Here is a 20,880-nt window from a genome sequence, read left to right as displayed (position 1 = left end):
GTGGGGGGAAGCAAGCCCAAAGTTTGACGCCCCCCACCCAACCCTCGTGCTGTCTTCCCAAAGCTGGCTAAGTGAAGTTCTGGGCTTTGGGAAGGAGGCTCTAGGCTCAGGCAGGGTCCTAGAGCCCTCCCAGCTCCTTTCCAAAGCTGGGAAACTGCTAACTAGGCATTGGGAAACAGGCAGGAGAACTCTAGGACTCTGTCAAAGCCCTCATGCCTCCTTCCCAAAGCCCAGTGCCTCCATACCCGGCTTTGGAAAGGAAGCACAAGGGTGTGTGTGTGTCAAATGTTACTGAGGGCCACAAAAAAGGCATTGAGGGCTGCAGATAATAATAATAATAAATAATGATGATGCTGATGATGCTGATGATGTATTATTTCTACCACCCATCTGGCTGGGTTTCCCCAGCCACTCTGGGCAGCTTCCAACAAAAGATTAAAAATACATTAAAACATCAGTCATTAAAAACTTCCCTACACAGGGCTACATGTGGCCTTTGGGCTGTGCATTGGACCAATCTGTGCCTAAACCATAGAGACTCATGTGTGACTTGGCCATTATGGTAATTAGCAGCTTTTGGATAATAATTCATTTCATTATTTAGATTTGAAATGTTAACTTATTTTACACGCGATGTCTAAAATTCTCATTAGTTGTTGACCATGCTCTGAATGCATCTGAGAATGAACTGCTGTTCCATTCTGCCCTAATACTTGGGCAGATTATTCTGGAAATAATTTGGTATGATGGGAACAATAAATTGCATAAGTGATAAATAATGTTACAAAAGTTATGTGCCTCTCTCTATGTGTGTGTCAGTTGGTGGCAAGAGTCCATGGGGCTCCAGGCAGTCACCCAGTGTCTGTGGTCCTCTGGAGAATTGAGACACGGCAGAAACAATCATAGCTTTAAGAAATACAGTTTATTCACCTATTTACACCTTCAGTCTGCATGGCAGGAGTCCAGATTTTGGTCATTTCAAGCATGGTCATTTCAAGAGAGGCTTGTATCCTGCAGAAGTGCAGCCCTGGAGTCTAAGGCATCTCTCCCATCCAGCCTGCAGCCAGCCTCCCCAAAGATGGATCCCAGCCTTTCTTCCTCTTTTTCTTTCCCAGAACCCCTTGCTACCAGACTCCCTTTTCCTGTCACCTCAGACACACATGCCTTGGCAGCGTCTGTCTCCCCAAGTCAATGGATTCCTCTCAGATGGCCCATTAACCCCTTTTAACAGATTTACTCTTTACTAGACCAGCCAGGCTGGTTTGCATAAAACAGCCCAGGGATTTCTGGTCTGGCACAGTCCTGCAGCTTGTACTTTCATCCATTAATAAAAAACCTACCATTTATTAATTTTTAGGGTTTTGGGGGGTCCCCCACAAATTTATAACAACAATAATAAAGGACATAGTATATCATTTCTTAAAAGAGTTTTCCTAAGTAAAATCTGTACATATTTACATTTTTCTTGACCTTGGGGTTTGGGTTTTGCATTCATTGATTTCTTCTGAAGTGAATGTAGTTTAGCAAAGCTTAAAAAAACTGGAACAGCACTCAGGCAGAACAAAAATGTTCGGAATATTTTCTGCAATTACATCAGTTGTCAGTCACACTCTGCTAAATGTATACCTCACACAAAATGGGCAAGGACATTTGATATATAAGATTCTACATATTTAAAACAAATTAAGAGGCGGGCGCCAGCGCATTCCACCCATTCCAGTGGGGCTCTTTCACATGAAATCTTTCTCAGGTCAGACTTCCATTCATTTATTATTTCAATACATATATAATTTTCCAGAAGCAGTAATATTCCTCTTGACCTTGCCTCCTGTATGTTGTCTCAGCAAGCTGTAGTTAGGGTCTATTGAATTGGGGCAACTTCAAAAATATAAAGCTGCTTTATACAGAGTCTGTCTATATGCTCTGGATGATGGCGGCTCTTTTTATCACTGATTACTTGATCCTTGTAACTGGAGATGCCACAGACATGGTTTTAAAATTGCAATCCAGGAGAGAAGGAATAAGTAGGGGACCCAAGGCCCCCAGAGGGAATATGTTAAGTGTTCTGCCTCTCCAGCTTGATAGGCACTTAGAACAGGTAGAGAATGCTGCAGATGACCCTGTGCTTCACCAAATTAGTTGGCAGGATTCAGTGGAAAAATCCAAAAGTAGCCATAGCAACAAGTGAGGCACTTCCAATGTCTGAAAGGGGTCTCCCCCACCCACCCCGGCAGGAATTGTGGAGTTTTGAAGTAGGTGGGCAGGAAGGCCCTCAACCGAGTCTCAGTTTCTTGAAGGTCCCAATAAGTCTCTCAAAAAAAAAGCCAACGCAGGTTCCCACCACCCAGTGGTGGAGAATCCCACATAACTATTTTGAAAAGGGCAATTCATACAGTCATCTGAAAAGGTGCTGGCTCCTCTGTGAGAACTGGAGGAGCAGATGATTCCGCTGGTTACATTTTAGTGGCGTTGTTATCCTGTGAAGATGAAGAATAAAGTTGCTAGCACTGATTTCTGAGAACCTCAAATTAACTCAACATTTCTCTTCCGTTTACTTGTTCATTATCTGAGGTATCCATATCTCTGATAGAGATGTATATAGATTCCTCTAGTGCCTGTTCAGTCATAGCCTTTACATGTCCATCGAAGAAGCTGTCAAGATCTGCCTAAGGAATAACTCTTGTACAAACTGGATGGAAAATAGCTTCTTGTTTTCACAACATCCCCTCTAAGGGAGCTTCCAGGCCAGCAGTTTACCGAGCATTTACAAGTAACTTGCACAGATGTTATACAATGTCACTGGCTTATTGAGCGCTCATCCTGACATGTCTGCACGAATGTTACACAACACTGCCAGTTAGAGGCTGTTATCCTACAATTTCTACTGCAATTTCCCATCACTTTTCTTGTCAGACTTTTTGCAACAAGAAAAGTGATGGGATAATTTTACCAGAACATGCGGATCAACAACCAACATTTGTGCAAACAGACTTGCCTGCAATTAAAACACATACATTGGGGGTTTGCATGACTGCTCAGGTATGGAAATTCCTACAAGATAAGTCCCATGTTACAGTTGTGGAAGCAAGGTCAAGGCAAAGAAGTAATGACCTGCCTCAGGCAAACCAGTAGTCCAAGGCAAAGAAGGCATTTGATCAAGCAACTTCCTGGTTAGTATATTGGCTGTGTCTTAGTTAAACCAATGTATAGTGGTACCTCGGGTTAAGAACTTAATTTGTTCTGGAGGTCTGTTCTTAACCTGAAACTGTTCTTAGCCTGAGGTACCACTTTAGCTAATGGGGCCTCCCACTGCGCTGCCGCCGCACGATTCCTGTTCTCATCCCAAAGCAAAGTTCTTAAACCAAGGTACTATTTCTGGGTTAGTGGAGTCTGTAACCTGAAGCACCTGTAACCCGAGGTACCACTGTACATTTGATGGGCAGAGCACACAATGGATGGGGGCAGTCTCCTTAGCACGCTTGAGATATGGTGCACCCATTCTACAGATCTGGCTGTGGAGTGTGCACTGGCCTTTCAATGTAGGGAGGCCTAATGACATCTATGATCAAACCCTGGGCTGAGCAAGGAAGATGAACAGTTCCACTACTGTGGTCCGAATGCCTGGCTTGGAATTAGCAATGCGATATTGCCCTGTGAGATTTCTAGGACTAAAGTTTCCAGCTAGAAAAGAAGAAAAGGAAAAGGAAAAGGAAAAGGAAAAGGAAAAGGAAAAGGAAAAGGAAAAGGAAAAGGAAAAGGAAAAGGAAAAGGCTAATTACGTACTGTGACAGTTTGTGGCAAGCTCTCTCCGTGGTTCCTGGTAACATAGGTAACAGCATCATGTACAGAAGGGAAAAGGTGCTGCTTGGTGATGGTCTGGCTGAAGAAATTGCCTCTTTCCAGCTGGGTAATGACGGAAGCTACAGGGGGAAAGACAAGGAAAAGCCACGTGAGGGTGCCATTTCAGCCCACTTCCGCCAACTGATGCCAGCCACACTAACCATGAATGCTCGAATCTACCTATCACCTGTTTTTCCCTCTAAGCTAAAAACATAGGGATTTGCTGGCTGGATCAGACTACGAGTTTGTCTCCAATGGTGGCCACCCAGATACCCCTGGGAGCTCACAAGTTGGGCATGACGTAAGAGCCAAGGCACAGAGCAGTTTCTTCACTTAGGGCCAAACCAGGCATAATGCTGATGTGGGAGATCTACGATTAGGACCTCCCACTGAGTGTGAGGAGTGTGTCTGCTTAGCTAACTAGCAGCCCCCTGCAGTTGCTCTGGGAACTGGTGCTCTGGAAAAGAGTCTTTCACCTTTTCATCCCTTTCCCTGATCTAAATCATTCCCGGATGCTACTATCACCACAGGGAAGACGGGAGACACTTTTGCCCTTGAAGTTGCTGATCTAATTGGGGGGGGGGGCAGAGGAAGATTTAGACTGGGCAAAGGTCGGCTGCTGTGATGCCTTCCAGATGTTGTGGGACCCCCAACCAGAAGCAGCTGAAGCAAATGTAGTGAATTCTCAGCGTTACACACGGACATTTGTGCCACATATCCTGAATTGTTAACAAGAGTCAGGTTCAAACTTTAGCATAAGCAACTGTGCATCCCACTGTCATTTATCACAAATTATAGTCACTTATGTCCCTCTGCCACAGTATCTGAATCCCTGGCTCCTTCTGCCCTTCAGTAGCACATTTTTAACCAATTCAAAGGCTTGGTGGAATAATGTGACTATGAAACAGAAGAAGTCCAAAGGGCAGGAGGAAGTGCGCATCCAGGACAAGGCCGAGAATGGAGGAATCACCAGCGATAGAAGATGCACACACTCTCAGGTTAGGTTCGGCTTTGGGGAATCAGATCCCTTCCCCAGTGGCAGTGAATAAGCAGATCAAACGAAAGGAGCGTTCTTACCAGTTAGTTTCTTTAATAATCACAGCGAGAGACAAAGGAATGCGTATCTCTTCTAGAAATGGCGTTGTTCCCAGTAAAGGCTCACCTCCTCCCCCATTAATCTACGTCACTCCTACGTCAGGTAATATGAGGTTGTTGCCTCTGCTTTCTCTGTTCTATCACTCTCAGAGCCCACCTAGTCTTAGGCGAAGGAATGCTGTCCAAAGATACTGAACCTGCTAGCCGTCTCTCTCCTGGTGTTTCCTCTTCTAGCTGTTCCTCACCCAGTATTTCCCAGCTTTCCCCCTCTGGACTATGCCCCTCTGCAAACCACTGTTCTAAATCAATACTGTCCTCCTGCCCTTGGGAAGGTTCAGGAGAAGGGTGTGTGTGGCTCCCACCATTCCTCCCCAGTCCAGCCCCTGACAGGCTATGACTTGCTTACTGCAGTGTGTCTGACCCGTGACTTCCTAGAACTCCTTACCATGGCAACCGACGAGAAACACGTCCACTTCAATCTCTTGGAAATCTCTAAATATCTGCCAAGGACAACAAGCACAAACAACTGAGACAAGATACTTCGCAGGAACCTGAGGGGTTGCATTTGCCTATCCTGCCACGGCAGGGCAGCTTCAGTTACTAGGAAGTTATTCCACAAAGCCCACATGTTATCTGCATGGACCTCCCTGTGCAATCTTCTGCTGAAATCAATGAATTTTATGTGGGTAGTAATGGCCATTGGGCAGTGGTTAAGATGTCTGCCAAAGAAAAACTGAGAAAATAAAATGCCTTCCTCACATTTTGACTGATTTGGATTATTTGGTGTCTTAAATGCCAGTAATTTCTGTGACAGATGTGATTGGCCAAGAGAGAGAAGCAATTAACAGATGAAAGCGGGTGATGAGCAAGGTTCAGAAGCACAGATTAGACATCACAATGTAATCGAAGCCACAGTTTGTTGGAGACCCCTTTTGAAGGGCCAAGGAGACATGATGTTAAATCTCTCCTTTAAAGTTAGTATTAGCACCAGTGGGGAATGCAAAAAACAAAACCCCAAAACAAACACCAGCTTCAGAGGAGGGATTTTCCTCAGGACGCCAGCAGGGGAGGAAAGGTCTTAATTCCTTCTCTAATCCTGCTACATATCAATCCTCTCTTCACAGCACCTTCAGCCGGTGCCGTCTGCATTTCAAGAAACCTACAGGTTTAGATGCAAAGCTGCATTTAACCTCACATGGAGTTTGGCTCTCAGTCATCTAGCTGGAAGTCAAGCAGCTCAAGCCATCTGAAACCCCTCCCTTTCCAGGAGTCTTCCTCATGAGGCAGATTTGCTTTTTAGATTTGGCTGCACACAGAACAACTCTCTCATGACAGGTGTCCCTCTCCTGGTTGTTGTCCTCTCCTTACGTTTTTAAAGGTCTTTATGCAGACGGTGTCCACAAAGTTGACAGGGGTGAGGTCCAGGATGAGCGAGTGAAGAGGAGGCTTCTTCAGTCCCAGGGAATGCAAAGTGGGTTTGCCAGAAGGTTGTGGTTGGCTCTGGTTTTGGGGGGCCAAGTCAGTCACACTTCCATTAGCAGCAGTGGCTGCTGTGTCATCTCCCTGCTCCTGTGAGGAAAGAAAAATCACAGTATTTCCCCGCAACATGAAACAGTGTTCTAGCCATGGGGGTTTTCTCAGGTTGGCTGTGCTCATAGGGTGTCTCAGCAACACTAAGGGTGGGTGAAAAATTCAATTCATTTCACATTTAATTTGCACATTCCAAAACACTACATGGAACAAAACACAACCACCCTTGGAAATTCACACTTCTGCAAATTTCGCAGTGCAGTTCTTTAGTCAAGCAACATGCACAAGAATGCACATACCACAGTAAAGTGTGCCTAAAAATGCATACACTAGCGAACTTATATTAATATGACAAAAGTGATTCATATTAAGGGAAATATAAAAATTAGGGAAAATATGCTTTGCACAAAATCTGCATATATGGCAAAATTGCATACAAAATGCGTATATTAGAAGTTCGAACTGAAATGCTGCTGAATTTTCATAAGGACTTTAAAAATAATCACAAACTGATGTGGAAATGTGGAGAATTGAAGTTAAGATTGGGAAAATGAGGAACTAAGAGAAACCAAAACTGGCAGATTCACCCATCTCTATTCAGAAGATGTACAGAGAGCTGCAGCTGCAGGCACAGGCCTTTTGGAAAAGGAGCAGGGGTGGACTTTGCTAATCTTCAGCCTGTTTGCATGAAGACCGGGAAGGGTTAACACCAGCAAGGTGAGCCCTGCTGACGCACATCAACTAGGAACTCACCCGGGGTCACTGCTCAGGGGCGTGCCTTAGGCTCTGACCTCCATAGGCTTTGGATGGGGCCATGCCCCCTGGAATCCTTTACTGGGATACCCTTCAATATCTGGGGGAGGTGATGGCACTCCGCCCCCCATACATCTCCATAACAATACCCATACCAATGCCTAACCACCAAAACTGAGAAAGTTGTGACGGTTTGCTACGAGGTAGGTGAAAAACCAAATGGCTGGTGCCAATTTGCCAAGTGGAATAAATTCCTACCAGGCCCCTTAATGGCGACCAACTGAGGTTCATAGCAAGGTCAGAAGGGAAACCTTGAAGGGTGGGCAGGAAACCGAAGGAGCTGAGCGGCCAAAGAGGGAGATTCTCGGCCGTACTTGCCTTAAATGAGGCAAGCCACACCCCCTGGGCCAGCCGATTGGCTGGCCAGGGGATGGTGCGGCCGAGGATTCCCCAGATCGCGCGGGGGCTGGGAGCCAGCCTCCGTACGCGTGTTGGGGGCATGAGGTCCACAACACCACCTCCTCCCAAGGTCGGAAATGGCTTTGTGCCACAGCTTTTCTAGCAGCTCTGGTGGAGAGTCACTTTATCAACGGTATGAAGGGTTTGCAGCAAGTCTACTCAGAGACAGACCAACACATTTTGGTGCCTGAGACAAGAAATCCAGATTGTTCCCCACAGTACCAAACATCATCATCATCATCATATGGGTTTTACTCATATGATCATGTTAAATGCCTGCTCCCGGAAATGTTGACCACAACTTTCTTTCATGCCCAGATTGATAAATACCTGTGGCCTTGCCTCCATATCTATATCCACAAACGCCAGGTTGTTGCTCCCAGAGTCACACACCGTTTTGATCTGAGAAGCCATTTTCTGTTACCAAAACAAGAGCAGAACAGAAGTCCAAGTAAACTCAAAGCAATTGTGTCTCCATGTGACATTTTGAGAACCTCCATAAATTACTTCTGGGACAAAGAACAGAAGGCAGAAGGAACAGAGAAGTTACATCTTCTATAGAAAGCTTCAAACCCTGTGCTCTTGTGGCTGGAAGATGTCCTTGAACTATGACATACACGATAGAGCAAGGTGTGTGAGCATTTGTAGAAACTAGAGCCACTCTACTGTTCATTGATCTGGCCACTTTTGCCTCTGGCCCTGCTGACCTCTAGTTTGTGGCCACTGTAAGGTTGACAAAATGGAATTTGGCCCTCGTGCTGAAAAAGATTCCCCACCTAAATGGATCTCACTTCAGGTTGAAAATGGGGTAACTATCCTGTAAACCTCCAGATGCTGGAGGACTCCAATCCCCATCAGCTCCAACCAGCATGGACAGTGGTTGGGAATGATGGGAGTTGTAGTCCAACAGCATCTGAAGGGCTACAGGTTAACTATCACCGAGTTCAAACATGGCTGGCTTAGGGCTGTATTAACAAAATCTGCAAGTATTTACAAAACACCAAAGGTCCTTTTAGCAAAAGTGTGCTTAGTGTCATGTGTGAACAGGTCCCCACATGAAAAGAATGATCTAGCCGCCTTTCCTTCTTGCCTCAAATTATTTATGAATTAGCTACACACACAATCAACTTCATGGAAACACACTAATTAGTAATTTAGAAGAAAATGGTCCACCTTTGCCTTCTTGGCTTCCTTCTTGTCTTTCTTCTGCTTCTTCTTTAAGGCTTTTTTCTTTTTTTCAACAAGACGGTCCACATCAAAGCCACACTGAAAAAGAGTCAAATACTTAGGTACCAGCAGCTATTGGTTTTAGCAAGGTATAGATCACTCTAGCCTGTTTGCTTGCTTCTTATGTGCTCCTTGTACGTGTTATATAGTGATAGCCATGGTCTATGAGCCTCTTTCATACTATGAATTCTGTTTGGCTTCAGCAAGTGAGGCCCAACTTTGGAATACAGTCCAAAGCCATTTTATTTCTAATGCATTGGTCAGCATGGAGACCCTCTGCCCCCTGAAATATGAGGGACATCTTCTGAACCCTCCTCACCTTCTTCTTTAGGGCTTCTGCATACAAGTCAGCATTAGCAAAATAGATCGTAGCGGAGGAGCGGAAAATCTTCACGCCTGGGATCTCCTCAGCCTAGAAACAGAACAAAACAAGGAGTTAGTACGGAGTCATAGTAGCTTGAACCCAGGGAGACTTTTGTTCAGATCCCCACTCAGTTACAAAGCTCACCAGCTCACTGTGGACAAATTACAATCTAACATCCCTCAAAGTGGTGTTGTGAAAATAAAGCAGAAAGTAAGTCCATGGTGACAGCAGCCACAAAATTAAAAGACGCCTCCTTCTTGGGAGAAGGGCAATGACAGGCCTAGACAGCATCTTGAGAAGTAGAGACGTCACCTTGCCAACAAAGGTCCGTATAGTTAAAGCCATGGTTTCCCCAGTAGTGATGTATGGAAGTGAGAGCTGGACCATCAAGAAGGCTGATCGCCGAAGAATTGATGCTTTTGAATTATGGTGCTGGAGAAGACTCTTGAGAGTCCCATGGACTGCAAGAAGATCAAACGCATCCATTCTTAAGGAAATCAGCCCTGAGTGCTCACTGGAAGGACAGATCGTGAAGCTGAGGCTCCAGTACTTTGGCCACCTCATGAGAAGAGAAGACTCCCTGGAGAAGACACTGATGCTGGGAAAGATGGAGGGCACAAGGAGAAGGGGGCGACAGAGGACGAGATGGTTGGATAGTGTTTTCGAGGTTACCAGCATGAGTCTGACCAAACTGCGGGAAGTAGTGGAGGACAGAGGTGCCTGGCGTGCTCTGGTCCATGGGGTCACGAAGAGTCGGACACGACTAAACGACTAAACAACAACAACAAGTCCATGGTTGATCGCCTGTGCTTCATGTTAGGATTCTTGCCCTGTGTTGCAGTCATGGGATTGGTTTTATCACATGATGGTGTATGTTTTCATTCCACATAGTGGGAAGTGACGGAGACAGGATGTTTGTATTACTGTGTTTCTGTGATGTAGGACGTTTGTTCCTTTGTCTTTCTCTTTGCTGTTTGATGCTGATGAGGAAGGAGCTGAGTTAGAATGCTCCGAGTGTATTATATGTAAATAAAGTAGTTTAGCCAAAATGCGGCGCTACTGAGTCTGTTACACTGACTGCCAAGACTCTGCTGATCCTGAAGTGTGCTGATGCCTGCAAGGCATCAGTCGCTGCGATGTTTGGGCTGGAGAAAGCTTCTGAAGCTCCCAAATGACCAGGAGGGAGAGAACATGCCAGTCAGGCATGTGTCTCTGCCGGATGCCTACTCATGTGTAGGACCTCCTAACAGGTGGGATAAGTATTTGATAAACAAACAAACAAAAAAGGCTAGGCTTTTGTACAGGGCATGTGATTTCTGTGGCTAGAAATCTGGATTCGAGACAGCACTTGGTGAAATGCTTTGTGGTTGAACAGAGGTTGCTCCTAGTAAGGTGTGAGCAAAAGGGCTTGAGAAGGATAAACCCTTCTGCATCTTGGGATTGTCTCATCCCAGCCCTCCATTAGACATGCACATCTTCCTGGCTCTTCCTGCTCATGTTTGCTTTGGTCCAAGAGGAAGCACAGCGCTTTGTTTTTCAAAGCACACATGCCATTCTCTACATAGCCCCTCCATAGTCATCTCCCCAAGTCATTTTCCAAATGTACTTTACCTTTTGATATGCAGCTACATCTCTGTAAACATCAGTTGTGGGCACTTGTCCTAAAATGGAATAATGGGGCCTTAGAGAAGATGGAAAAAGAGGGATTAGCAAAGACTCTGTTCAGTCTACTTAGCAACAACTTCATGGCACCTGGAATTTTATGTTGATGGAGAAGTTGCCAAATTCATATGGGTGAAAGTTGGAACTTGTTCAATACACCAGTCTGAGATTATAATAAGTGTCAGTTCTGGCGAGAAGTATCTCCTGGGAGGTGAACACATTGGTCGGACATCACCACACTTTCATCATTACAGACTGCTGCATTGATGAATGCCAAAGACCTAACACAGTTCCTTTAATGTTTATTTCTTCCCAAATGTCTGGCCACTGGCTGTCCTTAAGAGGAAGGGCTATGAAGTGCTTCTGTTCAGGCTAAAACTACTGGTAATGATACATCTTTCCTCGCTATGGCTTGCTCTCTGCTTTGGCTCTGATTCCTGACTTGATCTTCTGGGCTCCTGGCTCAGCTCTGACATTTTAACTGAGTGGCACCAGGAGGTGGTACCAGAATGCTACCATTTTTCTGCTACCTGGCAAAGGGCTGTTCCCAAGCCCACCTCCCCCTCTCCTCCGCAGGCCAAGGAATACTCACATCTGGGTCCGGAAGATTACGGTGAGAAGTGAAAAGGCCACAGCAACCCCCAGCCCCATGTCAAGATTCAACACAATAGTAGCTATAAAGGTTACAACCCAGATCAGCTGCAGAGCATGGGAGGAGAGAGAGAGAGAGAGAAACAATAGAGAAAGTGTAAGTACAATTGCCCCAAAATATCAACAGAAGACTTAAGGAAAACTTGCTGAATTATGCAACTGTCTGTTCTGATCTGCAACTGTTCCCTGTTGCACCAAGCCATTGGGACTGTTCAGAAGCTTCAAGGCAATGACACAGAGGTCTATTGCCTCCATGGCAACTGCAGAGTTATCCAGTGGGTGGCAGAGGGTGGCTAATATACATTGTGCAGGCTACTGTGGAGCCCCTGGATGGTCCTATGCATTATTGTTATATTTATACCCCTGTCTTTTTACTGAAGGGACATGGGTGGCGCTGTGGGTTAAACCACAGAGCCTAGGACTTGCCGATCAGAAGGTCAGTGGTTTGAATCCCCACGACGGGGTGAGCTCCCGTTGCTCAGCTCCTGCCAACCTAGCAGTTCGGAAGCACGTCAAAGTGCAAGTAGTTAAATAGGTACCACTCTGGCGGGAAGGTAAATGGCGTTTCCATGCGCTGCTCTGGTTCATAAGAAGCGGCTTAGTCATGCTGGCCACTTGACCCGGAAGCTGTACGCCGGCTCTCTCGGCCAGTAATGCGAGATGAGCGCTGCAACCCCAGAGTCGGACACGATTGGACCTAATGGTCAGGGGTCCCTTTACCTTTACTGGAGTACACAAGGCAGCATAAAATAGTGCAATGCAAACAAAGTATGAAAGATAGCCTAAAAACTAAAGCAGAGCTAAAACAATAGTTTTAAGCCAGCAATTTTAAAGAGCATGCATGGAATCATCCAGGGATGTGTTGTTCCTGCATGTACCAGGAGGTGCAAGGAAGCATGGATCCTGGATGCACCGCGGGACGCGTGAAGGCTGTCGCTTTGATCATGTAAGCTGAGCTTTCTGCACTTCACTGCAAAGTTTGCAACAAGCTCAAGCCTTTCGGCTGCAGTTGCCAACATTTATGCCACTGCCATGTGCCAGGAGCAGCAGGCAAAACAATCGCTGGGGTAATGAAGCCAGACACACAGCAGGGGTCTGGAAAATACTTCAATAAATACAAATTATTTGCTAGTGAGATCTGCAGGAAATACGTATTTGAATGCTGCCCCTCCTTTTCATTTTTGGGGAAAACAACAACAAGAGAAACATTCTGGCACATAGAAAACTAGAATGTTTGGGATAAAAATTCTAGCACTGAGATTCCTTCATGACTCAAGGGTTCTGTGTGCAGGGATTCCCCAAACCCCCACTCCTTAGGGGAAGCATTCAAACATGCAATCATGTGCGTTTTAGTTAGGGAGGACCAGTTTGGTTTAACATATTTTTCCAGGTGTCTGCTAGAGAGACATCTGATTTGCTGTTCTGGAGTTTAGCAAGAACTGCACTGCGCGATCGTGCCGATTGTGTGGCGCAGCAGTGTCAGAGCAGGGCCACAGCAGGCTAGCAGATGAACCAGGTTTCCCCTTATTTCTATGGAGCTCCTCTTTTCTTCCTTACCAGGTCAGTAACGTTGGATCTCCAAAGCATACGGATATCTCTAAACTGCTTGAACATGCCCTTCAGGTTGACAATAATGATGGAAGCTAAAATGGCCTGAGGAACAAGGAAATTGCAAAGATATAATAGAGAATCGGCAGTATCGTAACACCCACAACACAGAAAACAACAGAAAAGTGTCAGTTTGAAGAGACTTTTATCGCATAGTTGTGAAGTCTTCAAAGGGAGATGCGGCTGTTTAGTCTTGTGCTTAAATGATAGTTTTCTTCAATATTCTATGTGCCTCTCTGCTGCTGCTGTCTTTCACAAGCTAGATACATATGGCGCTGGCACATATAAAGACACCCCCTGCCCCAATAGTTAATCCCACCAACAGGTAAAATGAAACAAACAGTATACTCCTATGCATGTTTACACAGAAGTAAGTCCTGTTGAGCTTACTCCTGTGTGTTGAGGATTGTAGCCAAAGACTGAGAGCACCAAGTTTGTTTAAAGTACCTTGGGCAGCTGTTCAAAAAGTGCCCCAATCTTCAAGATGGTCACTAGGAGGATGAGACAGGAGACCAGGGCAGCCACCTGCAGAGGAGAGCATAGAGATGAATAAGTGCAAGGCTGGTTGGAGTAGAAAAGAGCAAGAACCCCCCCAATGCACACACATTCACCCTCCCTTTCTGACGACATTCCATTCGCTTTCCTTGTGAAAAGCCTAGAGCTCCTCCAGACTTATTGAACATTCCTCCTGTTTGGATTGCACAAGGCTGACATGGAGGTTAGACTATGCCTGGTCTTTACTGAGCATTCATCCTGATTTGCTTGCAGGGTGTTTATACCCCGTTCCCATGAATCATTCACCCAGTGCATTTCCCCCTTGCTTTTCCAATTGGGAAAAAGGACTGCTTCTTTTTTTTTTTAAAGGGGGGGGGGGCTTTGTTGCACTGGAGTGAAAGAGCGCTTTAACCCACTTTAGTTGTGCAAAGCCATGTTTCCCAGAAGGTGCTGTAATCCCTCCTGAAAAACATTTGACAGTCTGGAGCAGGGGTCAGCAAACTTTTTCAGCAGGGGGCCAGTTCACTGTCCCTCAGACCTTGTCGGGGGCCGGACTATATGAACGAATTCCTATGTCCCACAAATAACCCAGAGATACATTTTAAATAAAAGGACACATTCTTCTCATGTAAAAACACGCTGCAGGCTGGATTTAGAAGGCGAATGGGCCGCATCCGGCCCCCGGGCCTTAGTTTGCCTACCCATGGTCTGGAGGCACCCCTAGGCTCATGCCTTGCCCTCAGACTGGATACGGTTCCCTGTGAATGGATAGCCAAACCATCCTCAGCACATCAAGTCATTTGTGCTCTATGTTCTGTGAAAATAATGGCAGGGAGAGGGAGATTTGAACTAGGCATTTGACGCAAGAGAGGGACGACAAATCCTAGTTACCTAACTTGGCCCAGGATGCGGTTCCATTAGCTCCAAGTGAGCTCTCTCTGCAACCCCGGCTCCAATGCTCAACAGCTAGATTTAGAAACTGCTACCTGCTCCTACCAGAAAAAAAGATGACATCTTACATTGGGGACGTACCTGGCTGTTGCCTCCAGTGCTCTCCTGCACAAGGGAGCGGGACATTGAGCAGCTGATGCTGTAACATTGGAAAAAACTGCCCACGAAGTTACTGAGCCCCAAGGCTATCAGCTCCTGCAAGAGACATACCATGGAGAAGGGCTGAGAGTCTGCATGGCTCTGTGGTCCAGTTTCACATTACACAGGGAAACTCATAAGGATTGACTAGGATGTTCCTATTGTGCAGCCTGCTCTTTTAAGGGCTGCCTGGCCCAAAGCCAATGTAAAGATCAAGGACCAAACACAGGCCTTGAAGATGCCCGTCAACAGCACCCGGACCAGAGACTGAGCAGGCACACAGGTCATGGGATATGCTGCATTTCTGTCCAAAATTAATACAATCATTTCTAAGTGTGCATCAATGCATATAGTTTAAGATCTGCAAATTTTATGCACACCTGCAGCCTGTTTGGTCTTTTCTTTGGTTTCCTCACCTTTGGTGGTGTATAAATGGCCAACCTGGGACTGACAGGCAGAATATATGGATGCTCCCCAAACTGAAGACCCACTTGTATCATAAGTACTCAACTATCCAACGGTAAATTAAAACAGATGATAAGATGGGTCAGGGAGCCCAACTTCATCCAGAAGGAAGCACCTACAGATCAATCCAAATCTGACACAAAGAAAATGTGTCATGCAAATGCAATAACAATATTGTAGCACAACAGTAGTTTTCAAGCTCAGTGAGACTCAGGCCTCACTTTCAACCCAAACATGCATTAGGAGACCCATTTCTTAATCATTTGGCATATATTTGCATGGTGGTATGTCTCCTGCTGCAGCCCACCTAGGATCAGGCTGCGACCCATTAGCGGGTCCTAACCTGCCAGTTGAAGACCAGTGTAGGACAAGACAGAAAGAAAAGCCAGTCCATAATAAATGAAGGTTTGTGTCTGAAGCAAGTAATGTAAGCAACAACGTAAGTCTGAAGTAAGTAAAGTAAGCAATGCAAGTAAGTAATGCAATAATCCTAGCCAACACAAAGGGAAGTCCAATGATCCAATCGCTCAAAACCGCATTACTTCACTGGCTGAACTTATCAATTGTACTGACTCATACTGACTCAGCAGAATGCTGGTCATAAATCAGTTTCAGCTTATTACCTTAGTCATGAATTCCTGATAATCATATCCTGAAAATGCAAGATAAGCCACATGTGAAGCAACACCTGTGCTCAGCAAACCCTCAGGAAGAAGGTTCTCCTGAAGCGCTCTCACCGTTCTTCACAGCTCTACAGTGCCCGCTTCCTCCACCCCTCTCCAGGAAAAACATAACAGAAGCAAAGGCAGAGAACACAAAGCAGCGACAGGGTAAAGGTGAAAGTAATGAAAACCAGGGAGCCAGATAACGGCCAGAGCCTCCTTACCTGGTTGCTGTCCACTTTGTAGCCATGCTTGAGAGCAAAGATCTTGCCGAGCGAGATAGCAATAACGTAGCTAACCATCGCGATGGCAAAGGCATTTCCTACCACCTTCTCAAAATAGTGTACTTGGGGGGCCTGAGGGGGTCTCATCCTGCAACAAGGAAACACAGACGCAGTGAGGCACTTCTGGTCCACAGACAACACAAGGCAAGGCGAGTGAGGAAAAGCTTAATGCCTCCCTAAGCTATTCTTCTCTACCTGGAGATGGGTGTGGGTTGAGGGGGCAGGAAATGGAGCTCAGTTTAGTTTCACTGGGCCCAGGGGTAAGGAACCTCTGGGTCATGGGCTAACCGGCCTCCCCCATCTGGCCCGAGAGGTCATTTTGGCCAAGCCATACCCTTGCATCTAATGTCATATATTTGGCGTCAGGAGTGGGGCAGGAAAAGGTTTAGCTCAGCCAAATTGTGTTTTGCTGGTGCCACTGATCAGTTGATTGGTAGTGCCTGCAAAGCCCATTGCACAGGGCTTCACAAGACCTGCCAATTGTCACCTCTTCCAAAGCACTTTGAGGCCCATGTCTGTGCCTGCATGGTTTGATTCCAAACTATGTGAGCCAAAATGGGTAATAACAGCTTTTTGCAAGCTCTCAGACCCAGATAAATTAACCAGTGCACAATATGATCAAGTGAAAGTGTGGATGAACCCTTATTATACATTTTCACCATGAGGTCCCTGAGTGGGTTACAAAATTAATATCCTCTTAAAACAAACAAGAAAGCCAACAAATATTTAAAACAACAGTACCATAAATTAGAATATTGGAGTAGGTCTAAAAAATATTTTCCAGCTGTCAAAGGCCAGGGAAAACAGGTGCATCTTTAGCAATCAATTGTAGCTACAAAGTGAAGATGCATCTCTCTGTCAGGAGAGACTCCAAATTCCCTCTCCCAGGACACCACCACCTAAACTTCTGAAAACAGCAGAGCTAGCAAGAGAGCTTCATCTCCCCATCAACACCCAGCAAGAGAAAAATTGCATGTCCTAAGGTGGTTATGGGAAGCAGCCAGAGTGACTCACCCGCTGGGGATTTCACCCACGATGCTAATCCCAAAATTGTCATTCAGCTTGGCAAAGTAGGAGATCACTGTGGATATAATAATCTGAAAACAGGTGGCAGGGTGAGAGGAAGGACTTGGCCACATCTGAGCATTGTTTATATGTTCATCCACTTTCCCCCCATTCAAATTCGACCAGAGTAGTCCACACTCACATGCATTTGAATTCAAATTCAAATCAAAGGATTCAAAGGATCAACTTTGATCTTTCTCATTCATGCCGGTAGCCATTCCCTTTTGTGTTTGTCCTTGCCTTCTAATTTGTTGATTCTATTATGCCTAGTAGAGACCAACAGGACATTTGTGCAGGTAGCCATGTGCATGCCTTAAAAAAAAAAATCCCCACCCAATAAGTGTGCAAAATCACAGTCGGGCAGTGGTAAATCTGCCTGTGCATTTTTCTGAGTTTGTGCAAATGTGAGGAATCAGAAGAAATATGTGTATATACTGTATATACCGGTATAAGGCCAGTGTGATTTGCCTGTGCAGTATTCTGGTTTTGTACAAATATGAATGATCTTAAGAACTGTCACCTCTTCTGCTTCTCGTTTCTGATTTCCAAAGGTCACAAGTCAACTCCTATTGGCAGATCCATGAGTAAATATGAGCAATTCCCACCCAAAGGTAGATGGGATGCTCTGGTCTAGTGAAAGGTAAAGGTTTGTAGCATATTTGTTAGGGGAGAGCAGGTAGGCGCTTTGGACCCACCCCCAAACCTGGTACCCTCCAGATGTTTTGGACTCCCACTCTCATCAGCAGGCTGAGGCTGTTGGGAGTTGTAGTCCAAAACATCTGGAGGGCACCAGGTTAGGCACAGCTACTTCAGACACAGCCTTCTTGGTTGCAGCCCCCAAACCTAGAGTCACCTCCGAAGAGAGATATGCTTGGCCCTTTTGTTACTCACTTCTGGCTAAGCAGCAAAAAGTGCTTTCATTTCAGTGGTCCTTATTAAAATACTGCTTTTTAATAAGAACTTAGCTCCTGCCATTTTGTTGTTTTAGTTTGTTAGTCTTCCTTATAATTGTTAAACATGATTAAATAAATCCCATTCATTTTGCGGGGAGAGTTCTAAGGATGATTTAATAGCTACTACATTGTTGTTTCTTGCTAATTTACTGTTTGTGAGCTCACCATGCTATTTTTTTTAAAAAAAATAGAGGGACAGGGTAGAAATCCTAGAAATACAGAGAATAAATTACCGTGAGAAGCTCGATGGGGATTGGGATCGGAAGCTTCTTGCCAATTTTGTCATTGAGCAGCTTCACAAGCAGGATCGAAATCATGGCGACCAGAGAAGTGACCAAGGTGCCCACATTGGTATTTGGCAATTTTGAGCAAACTTCCAAAAAGGTCTGTAGGGGAGGCGCAAAGCAGGGGAAGTAATCGTGAAAGAGTGAGCACGGAGGAAACGTGAGAGGAGCAACCAGAGACCCCAATGCAGTGTAATGTTCTGCGCTCCCTTCACCTTAACTCGGGGATAAATATGTGTAAATAAACCATATTTCTTAAAGATACCACCATTTCTGCTGTGCCTCAAACCACGGCTTACTGTCAAGACCCCTGGAATTTTGCTAATGCTTAGCAAAATGGTAATGGTAACACTATGGTTTGTGAATGACCCTCCTTTGATACACACATGCTGATCTCTTTTATTGTGGCAGGTTTCCATTTTTAATGCTGCTTTCTTGGTTTGTCCTCCTTATATTTCAATTGGTTTGAATGATTGTTTATTGTTTATATCCCATCTTTAAAGAATAAAAATATACGGTATATTTGCAAGGAAAAACACTAAGCAACAGCAATAAAAAGAGCCATGCCCGCGATCAATGGCGGTTATTCTTCATAGCATGGCATGCATAAAAGCCAACGGAGGAACAGTTTTAGTATTCTAAAATCTTTTATATGCCTTCCTGTGGGTCCATTGGGCCAGAAAGGAGGCATATTAAAGGACTGCAGACAAAAGAAAACAAAGGAGCCGACACTTGTCCCTTAAAGTGAAGTGATTCTCTTCAATCCCCAGTTGATCTTTGCTGTAAATTACGTTTCCATGAGACTTTCTCTGCTGTGGGCACACTTTGCAACCATTGTCAGTGGCAATCTCCTGACAGCATCAACATTCCGCAGGAGAAAATAGGGATGCTTCATGTTTTACCCCCATTCCCATACCAAGGCCTTGTCCACACCTCACCTCCCTATTGCCACTCCCCCCCATGAAAACCTGTGGTTTACTGCTGAATCAGACCAATCCATAGATTGCCATTTGTTTCGATTCAGCAGTAAAGATCATGTTTCCCAGGGGAAAGCTGTGGGGCAAAGCAAAACTGCTCAGACCCGTGCCAAGGAAGCTCAGGACAAGCAGAAAATTTATTGGACCTGAACTTTATGGGTGCTGGACAAGCAGAATTGTGGAGGAGCCCTCTCTGTCTGACCCCTCTCTGGCCTTCCTTGGTTCTTCTCTGACTGTTGTATTCATTTTCTCAGAAATAGGCTGTCCTGCCATGAATATGGAAGCAAAGCTATTTATTAGTAAACAGACCACAACAGCTTCCTTCCTTCACGGCTTAAGAATTGTTAACCTCACAGTGAATCTAAGTGTGCCTTTTATAGAACCACTGCGCCACAGACATTTTCAGAAACATTTACAGTCTTTATAGGGAGTTATGGGGAGCTGGTAGTGATGGTGGGGTGGGAGAGCTCTTCTACAGTATGCATGCTCACACCAATAACGTTTTCAAAAAGTAAAATAAAATCAAGCATCCAAAATCCCCCTAAAAGAGGCAAAGCGGAGAGTAACTGGGGTAGTGATTTACCAAAGCTGCATACCAGAAAATGGGAAACAGGTGCATTTGGCATGTATGGATTTGTGTGCGCTTAAAATAGCATGGAATCTTTATATTGGGATTTATTACACATGCCAGACATACCTAGTGATTCAGAAAACACAATCCGAATCCCTGGAAGCCACACAAGGGAAGGCACTGGCATCCTCCTGGAAGCTGTGGCACTGCACTTGCCATGATGGGATGGGCAGAGCAAGGTGGCTCTGAGGGTGGGGTAGCTCCAGGGCAGTGGAGGCCAACCTGCTGCTCTCCTGACCTCACCCTCCCTCGCCCTGCTCTATCCTTGTCCCAGCAAATGCAGCCCTGTGACATCAAGAGGAGGCTACTGTCTTCCCTCATGTGGCTTCCGGGGGTTTAGATTGTGTTTTCTGAACCTCTCTGTGGCATGAGAGAATGGGTTCATTCACACAAGCTAGAGGAACAAGCATGTATAAAAATGTCATGTGGAACATGGTTAAGAAAGGTCAGGAGTCATTGGCACCCTTGGGGGTTTCCTCTCCCAATGCAAGTAGCAGCCTCGGGGAGACGATCAGTGCTTTTTTTCCTAAAAAAAAAAAGTTTAAGGGTACTCTCATTTTGACTCAAGAAAATCACCATTTTATAGTTCAAATTGGGAAAAATAAATATAGCAAATGAACAAATGTACAAAGATTCACAAAATGTTTAGGGGTATGCGTACCCCTGCGTACCGCCAGAAAAAAAGCACTGGAGACTATTGTTGTTTGGACCTCACAGCAAGTGGGGAGGAGGGTTTAACTCTCCTTTTCTACATGCTACAGTGGCTGCTGTTTGGTAAACCTGCCC

The 20,880-nt window shown here is 45.4% G+C and overlaps 1 protein-coding gene across 2 annotated transcripts in view; it reads right to left on the bottom strand.

Moving 5' to 3' along the window:
* Nucleotides 1-756: 756 nt before the first annotated feature.
* The window catches only part of SLC26A6 (solute carrier family 26 member 6), a 32,642-nt gene continuing 12,518 nt past the window's right edge, over nucleotides 757-20,880 (bottom strand). For both annotated transcript variants that reach the window (XM_028719158.2, XM_077924949.1), the window contains 15 exons: nucleotides 18,436-18,588; nucleotides 17,199-17,281; nucleotides 16,125-16,272; nucleotides 14,717-14,830; nucleotides 13,637-13,714; nucleotides 13,139-13,234; nucleotides 11,523-11,629; nucleotides 10,880-10,949; nucleotides 9,224-9,316; nucleotides 8,851-8,943; nucleotides 8,008-8,094; nucleotides 6,304-6,504; nucleotides 5,381-5,435; nucleotides 3,784-3,920; nucleotides 757-2,477 (listed from right to left, as the gene is read on the bottom strand). In XM_028719158.2, the coding sequence (XP_028574991.2) occupies nucleotides 2,454-2,477; nucleotides 3,784-3,920; nucleotides 5,381-5,435; nucleotides 6,304-6,504; nucleotides 8,008-8,094; nucleotides 8,851-8,943; nucleotides 9,224-9,316; nucleotides 10,880-10,949; nucleotides 11,523-11,629; nucleotides 13,139-13,234; nucleotides 13,637-13,714; nucleotides 14,717-14,830; nucleotides 16,125-16,272; nucleotides 17,199-17,281; nucleotides 18,436-18,588 (1,539 nt within the window). In that variant the 3' untranslated portion in view covers nucleotides 757-2,453. The remainder of the gene's footprint in view (nucleotides 2,478-3,783; nucleotides 3,921-5,380; nucleotides 5,436-6,303; nucleotides 6,505-8,007; nucleotides 8,095-8,850; nucleotides 8,944-9,223; nucleotides 9,317-10,879; nucleotides 10,950-11,522; nucleotides 11,630-13,138; nucleotides 13,235-13,636; nucleotides 13,715-14,716; nucleotides 14,831-16,124; nucleotides 16,273-17,198; nucleotides 17,282-18,435; nucleotides 18,589-20,880) is intronic.

The sequence above is a fragment of the Podarcis muralis genome, chromosome 2 (assembly GCF_964188315.1).
Source record: "Podarcis muralis chromosome 2, rPodMur119.hap1.1, whole genome shotgun sequence".
Lineage (NCBI taxonomy): Eukaryota > Metazoa > Chordata > Lepidosauria > Squamata > Lacertidae > Podarcis > Podarcis muralis.
The sequence above is the reverse complement of the archived record's forward strand: the minus strand, read 5'-3'. Positions and strand labels throughout refer to the sequence as shown.